Consider the following 12,922-nt stretch of genomic DNA (forward strand, 5'->3'; position numbering starts at 1 on the left):
CTCCTGGCTGCATCTTGGGTTCCTCCGTGGCCGTGTTGAGCCTGAAAGAGCAGAATCCTGAGGCCCAGCAGGATTGAGCCAGCCACGCCCATCTGGATGAGATTCTCCACTGTGTAGCCTTGGGGGTGTGAGGCTAGGAACTGTGGACAAAGAGGTCACAGAAGTCAGAGCAGACCCAAATCACCCTAGGCTCCCTACATGTCCACTCAGGTCACCTGCATTCCATTAACAGGTTGTGACCCTCGGAGCCCAACCCCAAATCGAGAATTTCTCCTACTCATCACTGTTGACGTGTGACTTATTTTGTGATGGACTGAGAATGTCAGTTACCCCTGAGAACAAAAAAGACAGGGTATAGGTGAGGAGATGCAGAAATGCGTAAGTAATCTCTTCGATCTTGAATGAGTCTCTGGAACTAATCGTGCCAGTCTCGGTACCCGGAGGTGAGCATCTCCAATGTCTCATTTGCATCTAATTAGGAGGCGAAGATGAACACGTAGGGTTTCAATTTGTCCTGAAAGGATGCAGACCTGAAGTGTCAGGGGTGCCCTCCTGGCCTCAGTTTCCCAAGATGTCACTCCATAGCCATCCCCAGACTGGTCGCCATCAGCCCAGACCTGCTCTTCTCCCCTCAGGTGATGGGGGTGGCGGTTGTGGAGCTGCAGCAGGAGGTCTGCGGAGAGCTCACTCACCTTGACCTGGCCCCATAGGCCCCGACACAGCCCTGGGCTTCTATGTAGAGATAACACATACAACAACTACAGCATAAAGGGGTAAGAATAAAGAGACCTATAGATTTGTAAGGTTTCTACATTTCCCTTGAAGAGGTAAAATACTAACTCTATCTTTACTGTGTAAAGTTAGGTATGTATCTGATAATCTCTAGAGCAGCCACTTCAACAGCATTCAAAGACTTATAGTTACAGCACCAATAGAGAAATTAAAATGGAATGCTAAAAATATTTTTAAATCCCAGGAAAGGGTAAATAGAAGAACAAGAAAGAGGGGGGACCAAATTTAAAAAAATAAAATGACAGGGCTTCCCTGGTGGCGCAGTGGTTGAGAGTCTGCCTGCTAATGCAGGGGACACGGGTTCGAGCCCTGGTCTGGGAGGATCCCACATGTTGCGGAGCAACTAGGCCCATGAGCCACAACTACTGAGCCTGAGCGTCTGGAGCCTGTGCTCCGCAACAAGAGAGGCCACGATAGTGAGAGGCCCGCGCACCGCGATGAAGAGTGGCCCCCGCTTGCCGCAACTAGAGAAAGCCCTCGCACAGAAACGAAGACCCAACACAGCCAAAAATAAATAAATAAATTAATTAATTAAAAATAAAAACAAAAAACTGTTTTAAAAAATAAATAAATAAAAATAAAATAAAATGACAAACCTAAATAACAGTCTTATTAGTAATAATATTATATGTAAATGGGCTAAACACAGCAATTAGAAGAGCTTGTAAGATTGGTTTAAGAAAAAACCACCACCTACACTATGAAGTCCATAAGAAACTCACTTCTTTTTTTTTTAATAAATAAATAAATTAATTTATTTATTTTTGGCTGCGCTGGATCTTCATTGCTGACACGGGCTTTCTCTAGTTGCGGCGAGCGGGGGCTACTCTCTGTTGTGGTGCACAGGCTTCTTATTGCGGTGGCTTCTCTTGTTGTGGAGCATGGGCTGTAGGTGCGTGGGCTTTAGTAGTTGTGGCATGAGGGCTCAGTAGTTGTGGCGCACGGGCCTAGTTGCACGTGGGATCCTCCCAGACCAGGGATCGAATCCATGTCCCCTGCATTGGCAAGAGGATTCCCAGCCACCAGGGAAGTCCCAGAACTGTGCCACCAGGGAAGTCCCAGAAGCTCACTTCTAATATAACATGTAAATAGGTTAAAAGTAAAAGAATGACAATATGAATGAACCTTGCAAACATTATTCAAAGTGAAATAAGGCTGACACAAAATGTCGCGTTTTGTATGATTTCACCTACACGAACAGCCTAGAAAGCCAGATTCCTAAAGGCAGGAATTAGAATGGAGATGACCAGGGGCTGGTTCTTAGGGGGCATGGGGAGTTCTTGCTTAATGGGTACAGAGTTTCTGTTTGGGATTATGAAAATGTTCTGGAAGATGGGCAGTGGTCGTGATTGCCGAACATGGTAAATGTACTTAAGGCCACTAACTCCACACTTTAATAATGTTTAAATGGCGGTAAATATCATGGTGTGTATATTTTACCACATTAAAAAAGTAGAAGGATGAAAAATGTACTATGCAAACACTAATCAAAAGAAAATTCAAGTGGTTGTATTGTTTCCCTTTACCACAAATTACCACAAACTTGGTGGATTAAAACAGCCCAAATATTATTATCTTACGGCTCTTGGAATTCAAGAGTATACAATCAGGTCACTGGTATAAAGTCATGGAACAGGGAGACATTCATTTACTTCATCTCAATCAAGAACCGGAAGTCTTGAAGGCAGTTGAATTCTATGTATTGACCATGTATGCAGCGATGCTGGAAAACTCCTTTTTAATTAGAGTAGAACATCTTTACATTCTTTTGGATTTTCTACGAACACAACTGTGCAGTCTCTTAGTAATACAATATTATTCTTATCCACTTCAGAGCTTCTCGCTTTGTTTTGTTTTACTTACTTGGTTGGTGCCTCCAGTGCCCTGGTGAATACAAGTGGTCATGGGGAACATACTTGGATCATTGCCAATCGTAGAGGAAAGGACCTCAGGTTCTCACCTTTACAAATGATGTCTAGCGTTGATTATTAAACATGACTTCATCAATGAAAGGAAATTCCCTTTTATTTCTGATGTGATTTTATTTTCACCAGGAATTGTTGGTATATTTTATCAAAGGCTTTGTCTGCATCTATTAAGATGATTATTTTTTATTTGTTCTATTAAAGTATTGCATTACGTGATAGATTTTTAAAATTTTGTTACTCTATCCTTCCAAAAAAAAACCCACAGTAATGAAGTAATGTCTTTTTAATATATGGCTAAATCTTATTTGTGTACACTTTGTTTAGGGATTTCCATCTAAGCTCATGTGAGAGATCTTCCTGTGACTTTCCCATTTATAATTCCCTTGTCAGGTTTTGGTGTAAATATTTTCCTGATCTGATGTGTTGAGGTATGTTTCTTCTTTTTCTGTTCTCAGGAAATGTTTGTGCAATTTTGGGGTGTGTGTGTGTGTGTGTGTGTGTGTGTGTGTGTGTCTTTCATGAGTACATAAGTGCTTGGAAGAAATCACCAGTGAAGACTCCTGAACTGTACACTTACACATCGGAAAATGATGACCACCATAGCATTTGTCTCCATCCCATCACATAGTTGCAATTTCTTTTTTTTGGTGAGAACATTTAAGATCTGCTCTCTTCAAAACACTCAAGAATGTGATACAGTGTTATTAGCTATAACCACCATGCTGTATATTAGATTCCCAGAATTTATTCATCTTGTAACTGGAAGCTTGTGCCTTTTGACCAATATCTTCCCATTTCCCCCTCTTTCCAACCCCGGTAACCACCATTCTACTATTTCTTTCATTTTGACTTTTTTAGATTCTATATAGTTCAGTCGAGGGTAAGTTTTGATTACAGAATCAATGTATAAGGTGATAGATTTTCCATTTATTCTTATATCCATTTAGTAAATTGTACACTTGAAGATTTCCATTCCATCTACATTTTCTGTATGTTGGCATCAAATTTTTCATACTGTTCTGTTACTATTTTTATAAAGTCTGTAGGATTTGTAGTGCTGTCCGCAATTTCTTTCATGATATTAGAAATGTGTGCCTTCTGTCTTTTTCCCTTGGCCGTGGTGGCTAGGATTCATGAATGTTTTCAAGAATGAGTTTATTTTTTGCCTTAATTGATTTTTCTCTACTTTTTGGTTGTCTTCATTATTAGCTACCCTTGTCATTATTATTCCCGTGTTCTACCTTCATTTGAAATAATTTGCTATTTTTTCCTAAAGTCTTGGTGTGATATGTTAGGTCATCGATTTTTTAAAAGGCTTTTCTAATATATTCATTCATGATTCTTAATTTTCTCAGTTCATATGTTTGATGTGTATTATTTACATTATCATTCATTGAAAACATTTTCCCACTTCTGTTTTGTTTTTTTGTTTTGTTTATTCATTTTGATTTTGGTTTTCAGTTCACACATTGATTTTTGAGAAGTCTGTTGCATTATTTCCCAAATGTAAGGATGTTAGTTATCTTTGAGGGTAGAATCAGGTGGCTCCCAAAAGGTCCCAGGGGCTCCTGGTGGTCTGTGTTGGGAGTCCAGGCTAATGGTCGTTAGGTGGTGTCCACTGCGGGCAGCTGCTGTGCCTTCCGGGGTCCGTGCAGTCTTCCTCCCTGGAGCGTGGGGTCTGGGTCCTTCCTGGGCTAGCGGACGGCGAGAGCAGCATACACGCTGGGCTCTGCTGGGGGCTCCCCTGACTGGGGGGCAGGGGGTGCAGTCTCCCGTCTGAAGGTCGAGTGGTTCAGCTGGGCATAGGTCACATCCTGGGGGGCTTCAGATGCGGCGGCCTGCGGTGGGGGAGAGGGAGGGTGTGTGGTTGGGGTGGGGGAGGCCTGGGGGCCGGGACAGGATGGGACCCACCTGACTGTCCCTCTGCCCGTCCTCTTCCGCTTGTCTGTCCTTCGTGTCCAGCAATCTCCCCGACAGGGAGGAAGGAGAGGTGGCCACCCCCTGCCTTAGTCTTGATCTTGAGTGGTTCACCTGGGCGTACGTCCCCTCCTGGGGGTCTGCATCCTGCCTGTTCAGCTGGAGGGAGAGAGTGGGACAGAAAGGGGACTTCCTGGATCCGCTGTGATCTCCTCCCGTCAGCTTTCCGCTGTGTTGCCAGAGTGATGCTTTAAAACCTTAGATCAGGTCACTTTCCTGATGGAAACTCCGGGGACCTCCTAACACCTTGGAGCCTCTGGATTCTTTGTACGGTTCTGATTTCTGTATTAACACGTTATCTCTCTTGCTCATTTGGCTCCAGCCGCACGGCCATCTTCCGGCAAAAGCATGTCCCTGCCTCAGGACCTTTGCACTTGCTGCCCCACCCCCCATGCACTCTGTCACCTTCTCTTGCTTTACTTTCCTTATCAGGACCTTGCATTCTAGGACGCTACCTGCTTCTTTACATATAGTCTCTCTCCCCCACCAGGTGAGCTCCCTGCTGCACCTGCAGCACCTACAGGGAGCCGGGGGGATGTGCTCTCCTTGTGCACCACTTTTGGGTGAACGAAGGAAGGGGGGCCTGGGGACTTTCAGGTGATTCACTTATTCACAAATCCTCTTGAGACGTGGGACTTGTCTGCAATGCCAGAAGGTCAGACAGAGAGGACGAGGAGCCAGGAAAGGGGACCCCGAAGGAGGGGCCATGAGGTCACAAGGAAACAGGAGGGGTGGAGGCACAGCAGGACGACCCAGGAAGCCCGGAAGGAGAGGTCAGTGCGGGACGCTGCTGGAGCTGGGACGTGAGGACAGAGACGTGTCCACTGGACTGAGTTTGGCAACAAGAAGGTCTTTGGTGGCCGGCACAGGAGCAGGGGTCTCACCGGCTGGTCCAGCTGCACCCCCTCCTCAGGCTGTGTGTCCTTCACGGCAGCATCTGCTGGGGCGGAACAGGGTGTGTGTCGCTTGGCGGGATTCCTTGAGGTCCCTCAGGGCTGGAGCCCCCGCAGTGCATCCAGAAGGGGCCACTGAGACCCAGGGGTGAGGGGACGTGTGGGGTTTCAGTCCGCACCCCCTGAGCCCACCCCGTCCCAGCCTTCCCCTCCCCCACCGCCTCCAGGACCCTCTGTCCCCCACCCCGTCCTCTTCTGCTCACAGAGGGCCTGGTCCTGGGCGGCGGCGGCTGGGCAGGAGCTGGGGAGGAGGCGGGCGTGTTAGGGGGAGAATGAGGGGGAGCTGCGGGTGGGGTGGGCCTGGGGGTCTTCGGGGCGGGAGTTACCTGCTCTGCAGGCCTCTGTCCTTGGGCTGTGGGTCTGTAGCCCCTGCGGGAGGGTGGAAATCAGCCTCGCCCTGGGCTGGGGCAGATGACAGAGGCTCGGCCCTGCGACTGTTACGACCCCCGCCCCTCACACGGGATTCAGGAGGAAAGGAGGCCTGAACTCATACTTGCGTACATGTTTCAACAGTTCATGAGATTGAAAAGGAGGAAAATACCTTGAATTATACATGTCAGCTGACAGTACGTGTTTTCTTTCTAGATTTTTGAGTTTCAGTCTCTGGACGATCTTTTTCTAAGCTGACCTTGCCCATCTCTTAACCTAATTATTAATTAGTAACCTAAGGGAAACTCTCTTAGGTTTCCCTTTGGCTGGTGACCTAAGTCCACCACCTCCAGGGGCCTGGGTCACCCCGTTCCCTACTCACCCGACTTCCTGTGTCTGCTCTGACCCCGGTGTCGGATGAGGAGGACGAGGAGCAGCAGGACGAAGGCCACCGAGACCCCGATCAGAACGTTCAGGTGCCATTTCAGACCTGGGGCACCTGTGACGTCATGAGTGAGCCCAAGATGCCACTTAATTGAGTGCCTACTGTGTGCAGACTTGTGCTGGGGTCTGTGCATTTATCTCCTCTAACCCACTCCACCCATTTTACAGATGAGGAAACTGAGGCACAGAGAGGGAATTCACAAACCCCAGGTGACCCAGCCTGGAGGTGGCAGAGCTGGGATTGGAACCCAGGGCTGTGGGCTCCCTGAGCTGTCCTCCTGCTGCGCCCCGCCCAAGGTGGACACCAGCTTTGTGCTCTGGGGGCTTCTCATCTGCAGGGGGGCCTGTCCGAGGATCTCATCTGGAGCCGAAGGTCCTTCCTTGTTACCCTCCCCTCCCCCACCACAGCAGGGACTGGGGGAGGGGCCGGCTGTGTGCAGTTGACTCTTCATCTTTCCCTCCCCCTCCCCGTACAATGCCACCATCACTGCAGCGGAGGGGACAGGCCCCCGTACAGTCACATCCTCAGGGGCCTCCCTGTGAGGCCTCCTCTCCTGGGGGGTCACAGCCAGAAGTCAGAACTGAAGGAAATCTAAGCTCTGGGCCACGATTCTCTAATTTTACACTTGGAGAAACTGAGGCCCAGGCAGGGGAAGGGGGTCCAAGTCAGCGTCTCCACAGGTGCCTGAACCAAGGGCATAACTCAGCCCTGCCCCCCTGGACCCAGCACCATGTCCCACAGACCCTCACTCACCCGTCTGCGGGCCTGGCTCCGTGGGGGGAAGGAGCCCAACTTCAGAGCCTCCTAGGGGTCGGGACAGGAGGGAAGGGTCGGGGGCTGCTTCTCCCCACATCAGCCCACTGCTCTCCCCCAGGATGGCCCCCGACATTCCCTCTCCACGGCGCCCCCCCCTTCATCCACCAACCTCAGAGCCCCGGGAGCCTGTGGTCGCTCCAGCATCTCTACCTGACGCCCAGCCCCCCTGGGACACAAGCTGTGCTGAGATTGGGTCAGGATTTAGAGCAGCTGAGGACCTCAAGGGACAGGCCTGGGGCCAGGTGTCCACGTACTGGAGAGAGCCCCAGTGACTCACCAGCTCTTGAATTGGGCCCTGTGTGTGGGTGGTGGTGTCCCCAGAGGATCCTGGGAAAATGCCTGTAGTTGGGTGAGGGGCTGTGGCTTCCCTGGGACCCCCCCTCTGCGCACACGCGGCTCACACTCGTGTCCTGTATCTGCTCTGGGGCTGCCCTTGGCTTTCCCCCTCCTCCCATCTGAGAAGTCTAGTGACCGGACGTGAGAAGGAACAGGGACAGGAGGGCCTTGTTTCCCTCCGTCCCTCTGCAGGGTGGACCCCCCTCCGGATGACCCTCCCTTGACTCTCCTTTGGAGCCCCCCTCACTCCTATGCTAGACAGGGGGCCACCTTCAGAGCTGACAGCAGGGACACAGAGGGGACAGGGCTGGGGCCCCTCACCTGAGACCACGAGCTCCAGGGGGACACTGGCGTGTGACAGCAGGTAGCGGTTACTGCTGAGTGAGCTGTAGCACCTGTAGGTCCCACTGTGGGCTGAGGTCACAGGACTCATGGAGAATTCGGCCTGGAAATGCCGACCTCGGTACTTTGATCTAAGACGCAGTGGGAGACGGGCTGACCCCTCCTTGGACAGAAGGAAAGTGTCCGTCCTGCTCCCTGACTGACACAGCAGGGTCACGTTCTCTCCTGAGGCCACCACGGGGCCCGGCTGCACCGAGAGGGAGGGCGTGTCAGGGAACCATCCTAGAGAGAGGAAGGGGGGTGAGGGGCTGCCCGCCCCCCTGGTGCTGAACTGCGACTCAGCAGGGCCTCCCTGAGGCCCCTCATCGCTGTCTGTCTCTGTTTTCTCTGAGTCTCTCCCTCTCCCTGCCCACCCCCGTCTCTCTCTGTCTCTCTCCCTCCCTGGGGACCCCGCACGCCTGGTCCCAGCATCACCACCTGGGGCTCCCCCGGCAGGGCCTGTGCAGAGTCTGGGTCCCTGACCGACCCGCTGGCTCCTCACCTGCCACCAGGACGTCCAGGGGGTCACTGGGGGCCGACCACGCGGAGGAGAGGTTGTGCCCACCGTAGCATCTGTACCGGCCCCCGTGGGTGCTGGTCACCGGGCCCAGGGGGAAGTCGGCCTGCGAGAGCCCAGCCTGGGGCTGCCGGCCAGGGCGCTGGGGGAGGGCCTGTCCCCCCTCCTGGGACAGAGCGAATCTGTCGTAGCCGACGTCAGAGCGACACTGGAGGGTCAGGCTCTGTCCAGAGGCCACGACAGGGCCCTGCGGGGTCAGGAGGGAGGGCTTCCCAGACACACCTGGGGGAAGACCAACCCTGGGCTGTAGGGGCTGGTTCCTCCCGTGAAGCCCCTTCTCCCGTCCTGGTCCGCAGGCCTCACTGTCGCTCACACTCTGTGTCTCTGTCCTGTGCACCCCACTCTCCCCTCACCCCACCCTCTCATCTGGGACAATCCTGGGAGAAAAGCATCTAATAATCTGTCTCGTGCCTCAAAAGTGTGTGAAGCCAGGGTGGGACTTCCTCACCTGTGACCAGGAGCTCCAGGGGGTCACTGGGGGCCGACCACACGTGGGGGGTGTCCCTGTTAAAGCCGTGGCATCTGAGCGTCCACCTGTGGCTGGGGGTCACGGGACCCACAGAGAGCAGGGCCTGGGTCTGCCCATAGGGGCTTCGCCATGCTTCCAGGATCCCAGAGGACTTGGGTTCTCCTTCCTTAGTCAGAATGAACCCGTCCCATCCCTGCCATGAGCTACACTGGAGGGTCACGGTCCCTCCCGAGGTCACCACAGGGCTCGGCAGGGCTGAGAGGGTGGGTTTGCTGTGGGCCCCTAGGAGAGAAGGAGGGAGCTTGTGAAATGGGGCTCACACCCCCCTTCCCTCCCCCAGGGCTGGGCTGTGAGAGGGACACACCCCTGAGAGCAGACCCCCTTCCTGAGGGCAGAGCCTGAGGCCGGGACCCCCGAGTGTCCTCTCACCTGTCACCACCAGCTCCAGGGGGTCACTGCGCTCTGACCAGCCAGTGGGGCTGAGATAATAACAGTGGTATCTCCCTGCGTCGGGCTGTGTCATGTGTGGGATGGAGAACTTGCCCTTGTCCCTGGGCTCCAGTGGGGACTGTCTGTCCCAGGGAGCTGAGCTTCCCTCTTTATCCAAACGGAACTCCCAGGCCCCCAGGGTCCCCTGACACCAGATGGTCACGGGGCTCCCCGAGGGGATCACAGAGCCTGGCTCAGCCCAGATGGTGGGTTTGGGGAGGGTTCCTGGAAGGACGTCAGAGGCTGGGTCACAAGGCATCCTCACCCCCAGGTCCCCAGCTCTCAGCCCCAAACCTCCCAGACTCCCCCTCCTTCAGCCCAGAACCGCTGTTCCCCATCCCCATTGCCTGGGGGTGGCCCCTTGTCCCCATGAGCAGGAGGGAGCTGGGACACCTGGGGACAGACTCACCTGCCTGCACGTGGGTCCTCAGGCCCACACGCAGCCCTGGAAGAGAGACCCCGGTGAGAGATTTGCCCTGAACCCTGAGCAGCGCCTCTCCTCCCCGTGAGCCTCCTGAGTCCTGGGGGCTCCTGACGGAGCAGCCTGGCTGTGGGGGGGGTCCCTCCGTGCCTAGGGCTTCCCCTCCCCTCCTCCATCTCACCGAGGCAGAGCAGGGCCGTGAGGCTGGGGGTCATGGCGTCTCGTCCCTGTGGTCCAGGCGGTGCAGATGGAGGAGACCACGGTGCCCTCGGGACGGAGACCCGAGGGTGTGTCCACCGGGAGGCTGGTCCTCCCCGTCACGGGGCTGTCACGTCAGCAGCCCCACAGGAAGGGGAACTGCCCCTCCCCAGGAGCCTGGCCCTCGTTTCCGCAGGGCTCAGGCTGGAGTGGGCAGCGGGCTTCTGCAGACATATCTGACCACGTCTGAGGCCTCACTTGACCCATAAGCTGCTGCCTTCGTGGCCTGAAGTCCTTTTTGACCCAAGCATCAACACATATTTATTGGGTATTTGCAATGTGACTGGCTTAGAAGTACATCCTTGGACATGACAGATTCAAACCCTGAGCTTGCAGAGCTCAGATTGGCAAACAAACGAACAACTGAACAACGACCACCACCAAACAACCTCAGAAATATTCAGTGTATTTGTTTCCTGTTGCTGCCGTGGCAACCACTACAAGTCCATGGGTTAAAGCAACACAGATTTATTACCTTTACATTCTGGAGGTCAGAAGTCCAAATGGAAACCCTTGTGTTAAAGTCAAGTTGTTGTCAGGCTGTGTTGCTCCTGAGAGCTCTGGGGTGGAATTCATTCCCTCACGTGTTCAAGCTTCTGCAGGCTGCCATGTCCCTTGACTCAAACCCTCCCATCTTCCAAGCCAGCAGGCACGTCTCTCCAACTTCTGCTTCCGAGTCCCATCGACCTTGGCTCTGGCCCTTCTGCCTCGCTCTTTCACTCATCAGGACCTTGGTGGTAACATGGGCCCCCCCACCCCGGGTAATCCAGGACTGTCTCCCCATCCCCACCACTTAGAAGGTGCCTTGGGGGGATCTTAAAGGGAAATTCAAGGCTCATCCTAAGAGTACAAAATGATAATACTACAAATAGGACTCAGTATCCTTCCTCGCGGAGTAAGGTAGAGCAGGTGGTGAGTTTCGAAATCGCGAAGACTTTCCTGCCCACCCCGGCTGAGTAGAGGGACAAGAAGACAGAGCCTGGGAGGCCACGCCGACTAAGAGGACGCCCCGGGCAAGTGCCCATCACCCCCAGCGCGGGTTTCAACACTAAAGGTTTCACAGGAAGCAGAACAGCTATTTCCCTACACGTCAGTCTCTGTTGCCATCCCAAATAAGACGCATGACGTCTCCTTTTTTAGAAAACAATTTCTGCCCGTCATAAACCCCAGATGTGTGCTCCAGACACGGTCCAGATATGCCGTCAAGTGCCAAGAGCCCGATGCTGGGTTTCGAGCTGGACGGTCAGAAGATCAATGGTTCCTGCCCAAGGTGTTTCCTCTCCCCACACTTAAGTGGTTCGTGTTCATCTCCAAATGCTCCTAGATCACGGAGTCCTGTTTGGATTAATGAGATTTAAAACAAGCGCACGAATGGAGATGTTGGGTTCCTTCCTTTACAGCCTTGGTCATACTGGGGTTGATGAGAGAGGTGACTGAGGGCTCCTGAGGAAGGGGAGACCCTGCAGAGAAAGGAAGCGTGATACACACAGAATAGGAGGTTTGCCCAAACCACTTCCTGGTTAGATGCAAGCTGTACATTTTGGGGTGGAATACCACTCAAGCCATATTGTCCTTGTTTCTCCTTTTTGGTGATTTGGGCTTTCCTAACTTGGTTACTTCGGCATGCCCCAGGTTTCTCCAGAGTAAAGCTGTTATTTGCCCTTTGTAATTAATCACTGGTTTGTGGGGAGGTACTTTGAGAGTTTGTGCATATCATGCTCCTTATTAAATTTCCACTTTATAAGTTTAGCAGCTACTGACCCTATGCCATAGCAAAAGCTTCTCTTCTCCCAAATGCACCCATTCACATGGAAATCACATGGTTTATAATATCCCACTACTTTTAAATGCCTGTGAAATACGGCCAATCCTTCTTGTGTTTCTTCTGTCATAATAAGCAGACGCATCTAGGCTTTATTTCCTGATGACTCAGAGGCTGTATGGTGTGTTTTAATTTCTGGTTGGGCTTGTCCCCGCTACCCGCATAGCTCTTCTCTTTGTGTGTTTTCCTAGGTATTCTTATATTTTTATTTTTCCATATGGAGCTTAGTATCAGCTTGTCTAGTTCCAGAAGAAAAGCTTGTTAAACTCAAAAGCTTTTGCACAGCAAAGGAAACCATAAACAAAACAAAAAGACACCCCACGGATTGGGAGAAAATATTTGCAGATGGTGTGACTGACAAGGGATTGGTCTCCAAAATTTACAAACAGCTCATGAGGCTTAATATCATCAAAACAAACAACCCAATCAAAAAATGGGCAGAAGACCTAAATAGACGTTTCTCCGAAGAAGATATACAGATGGCCAAGAGGCACATGAAAGGATGTTCAACATCACTAATTATTAGAGAAATGCAAATCAGAACTACAATGAGGTATCACCTCACACCAGTCAGAATGGCCATCATCAAAAAATCCACAAACAATAAATCCTGGAGAGGGTGTGGAGAGAAGGGAACCCTCCCGCACTGTTGGTGGGAATGTAAATTGGTGCAGCCACTATGGAGAACAGTATAGAGATTCCTTAGAAAGCTAAAAATAGAGCTGCCATCTGATCCAGCAATCCCACTCCTGGGCGTATACCCTGAGAAAAACATGGTCCAAAAGGATACTTGCACCCCAGTGTTCATTGCAGCACTGTTTACAATAGCCAAGACCTGGAAGCAACCTAAATGTCCATCGACAGAGGAATGGATAAAGAAGACGTAATA

General features: G+C 51.9%; 1 protein-coding gene across 1 annotated transcript; it reads right to left on the reverse strand.

Annotated features, from left to right (window-relative positions):
• Positions 1 to 20: 20 nt before the first annotated feature.
• On the reverse strand, positions 21 to 10,945 carry LOC309616839 (leukocyte immunoglobulin-like receptor subfamily A member 6). Its single transcript, XM_082368029.1, is given in 13 exon segments — positions 21 to 4,630; positions 4,632 to 4,796; positions 5,582 to 5,634; positions 5,854 to 5,891; positions 5,977 to 6,019; positions 6,402 to 6,518; positions 7,218 to 7,268; positions 7,938 to 8,240; positions 8,500 to 8,796; positions 9,023 to 9,325; positions 9,473 to 9,757; positions 9,942 to 9,977; positions 10,135 to 10,945. Coding segments are annotated over 13 exon segments (1,941 nt in total). The 5' UTR covers positions 10,169 to 10,945; the 3' UTR covers positions 21 to 4,414.
• Positions 10,946 to 12,922: the final 1,977 nt, after the last annotated feature.

This window comes from Balaenoptera borealis, assembly GCF_965194805.1.
Source record: "Balaenoptera borealis genome assembly, chromosome: 19".
Classification (NCBI taxonomy): Eukaryota; Metazoa; Chordata; class Mammalia; order Artiodactyla; family Balaenopteridae; genus Balaenoptera; species Balaenoptera borealis.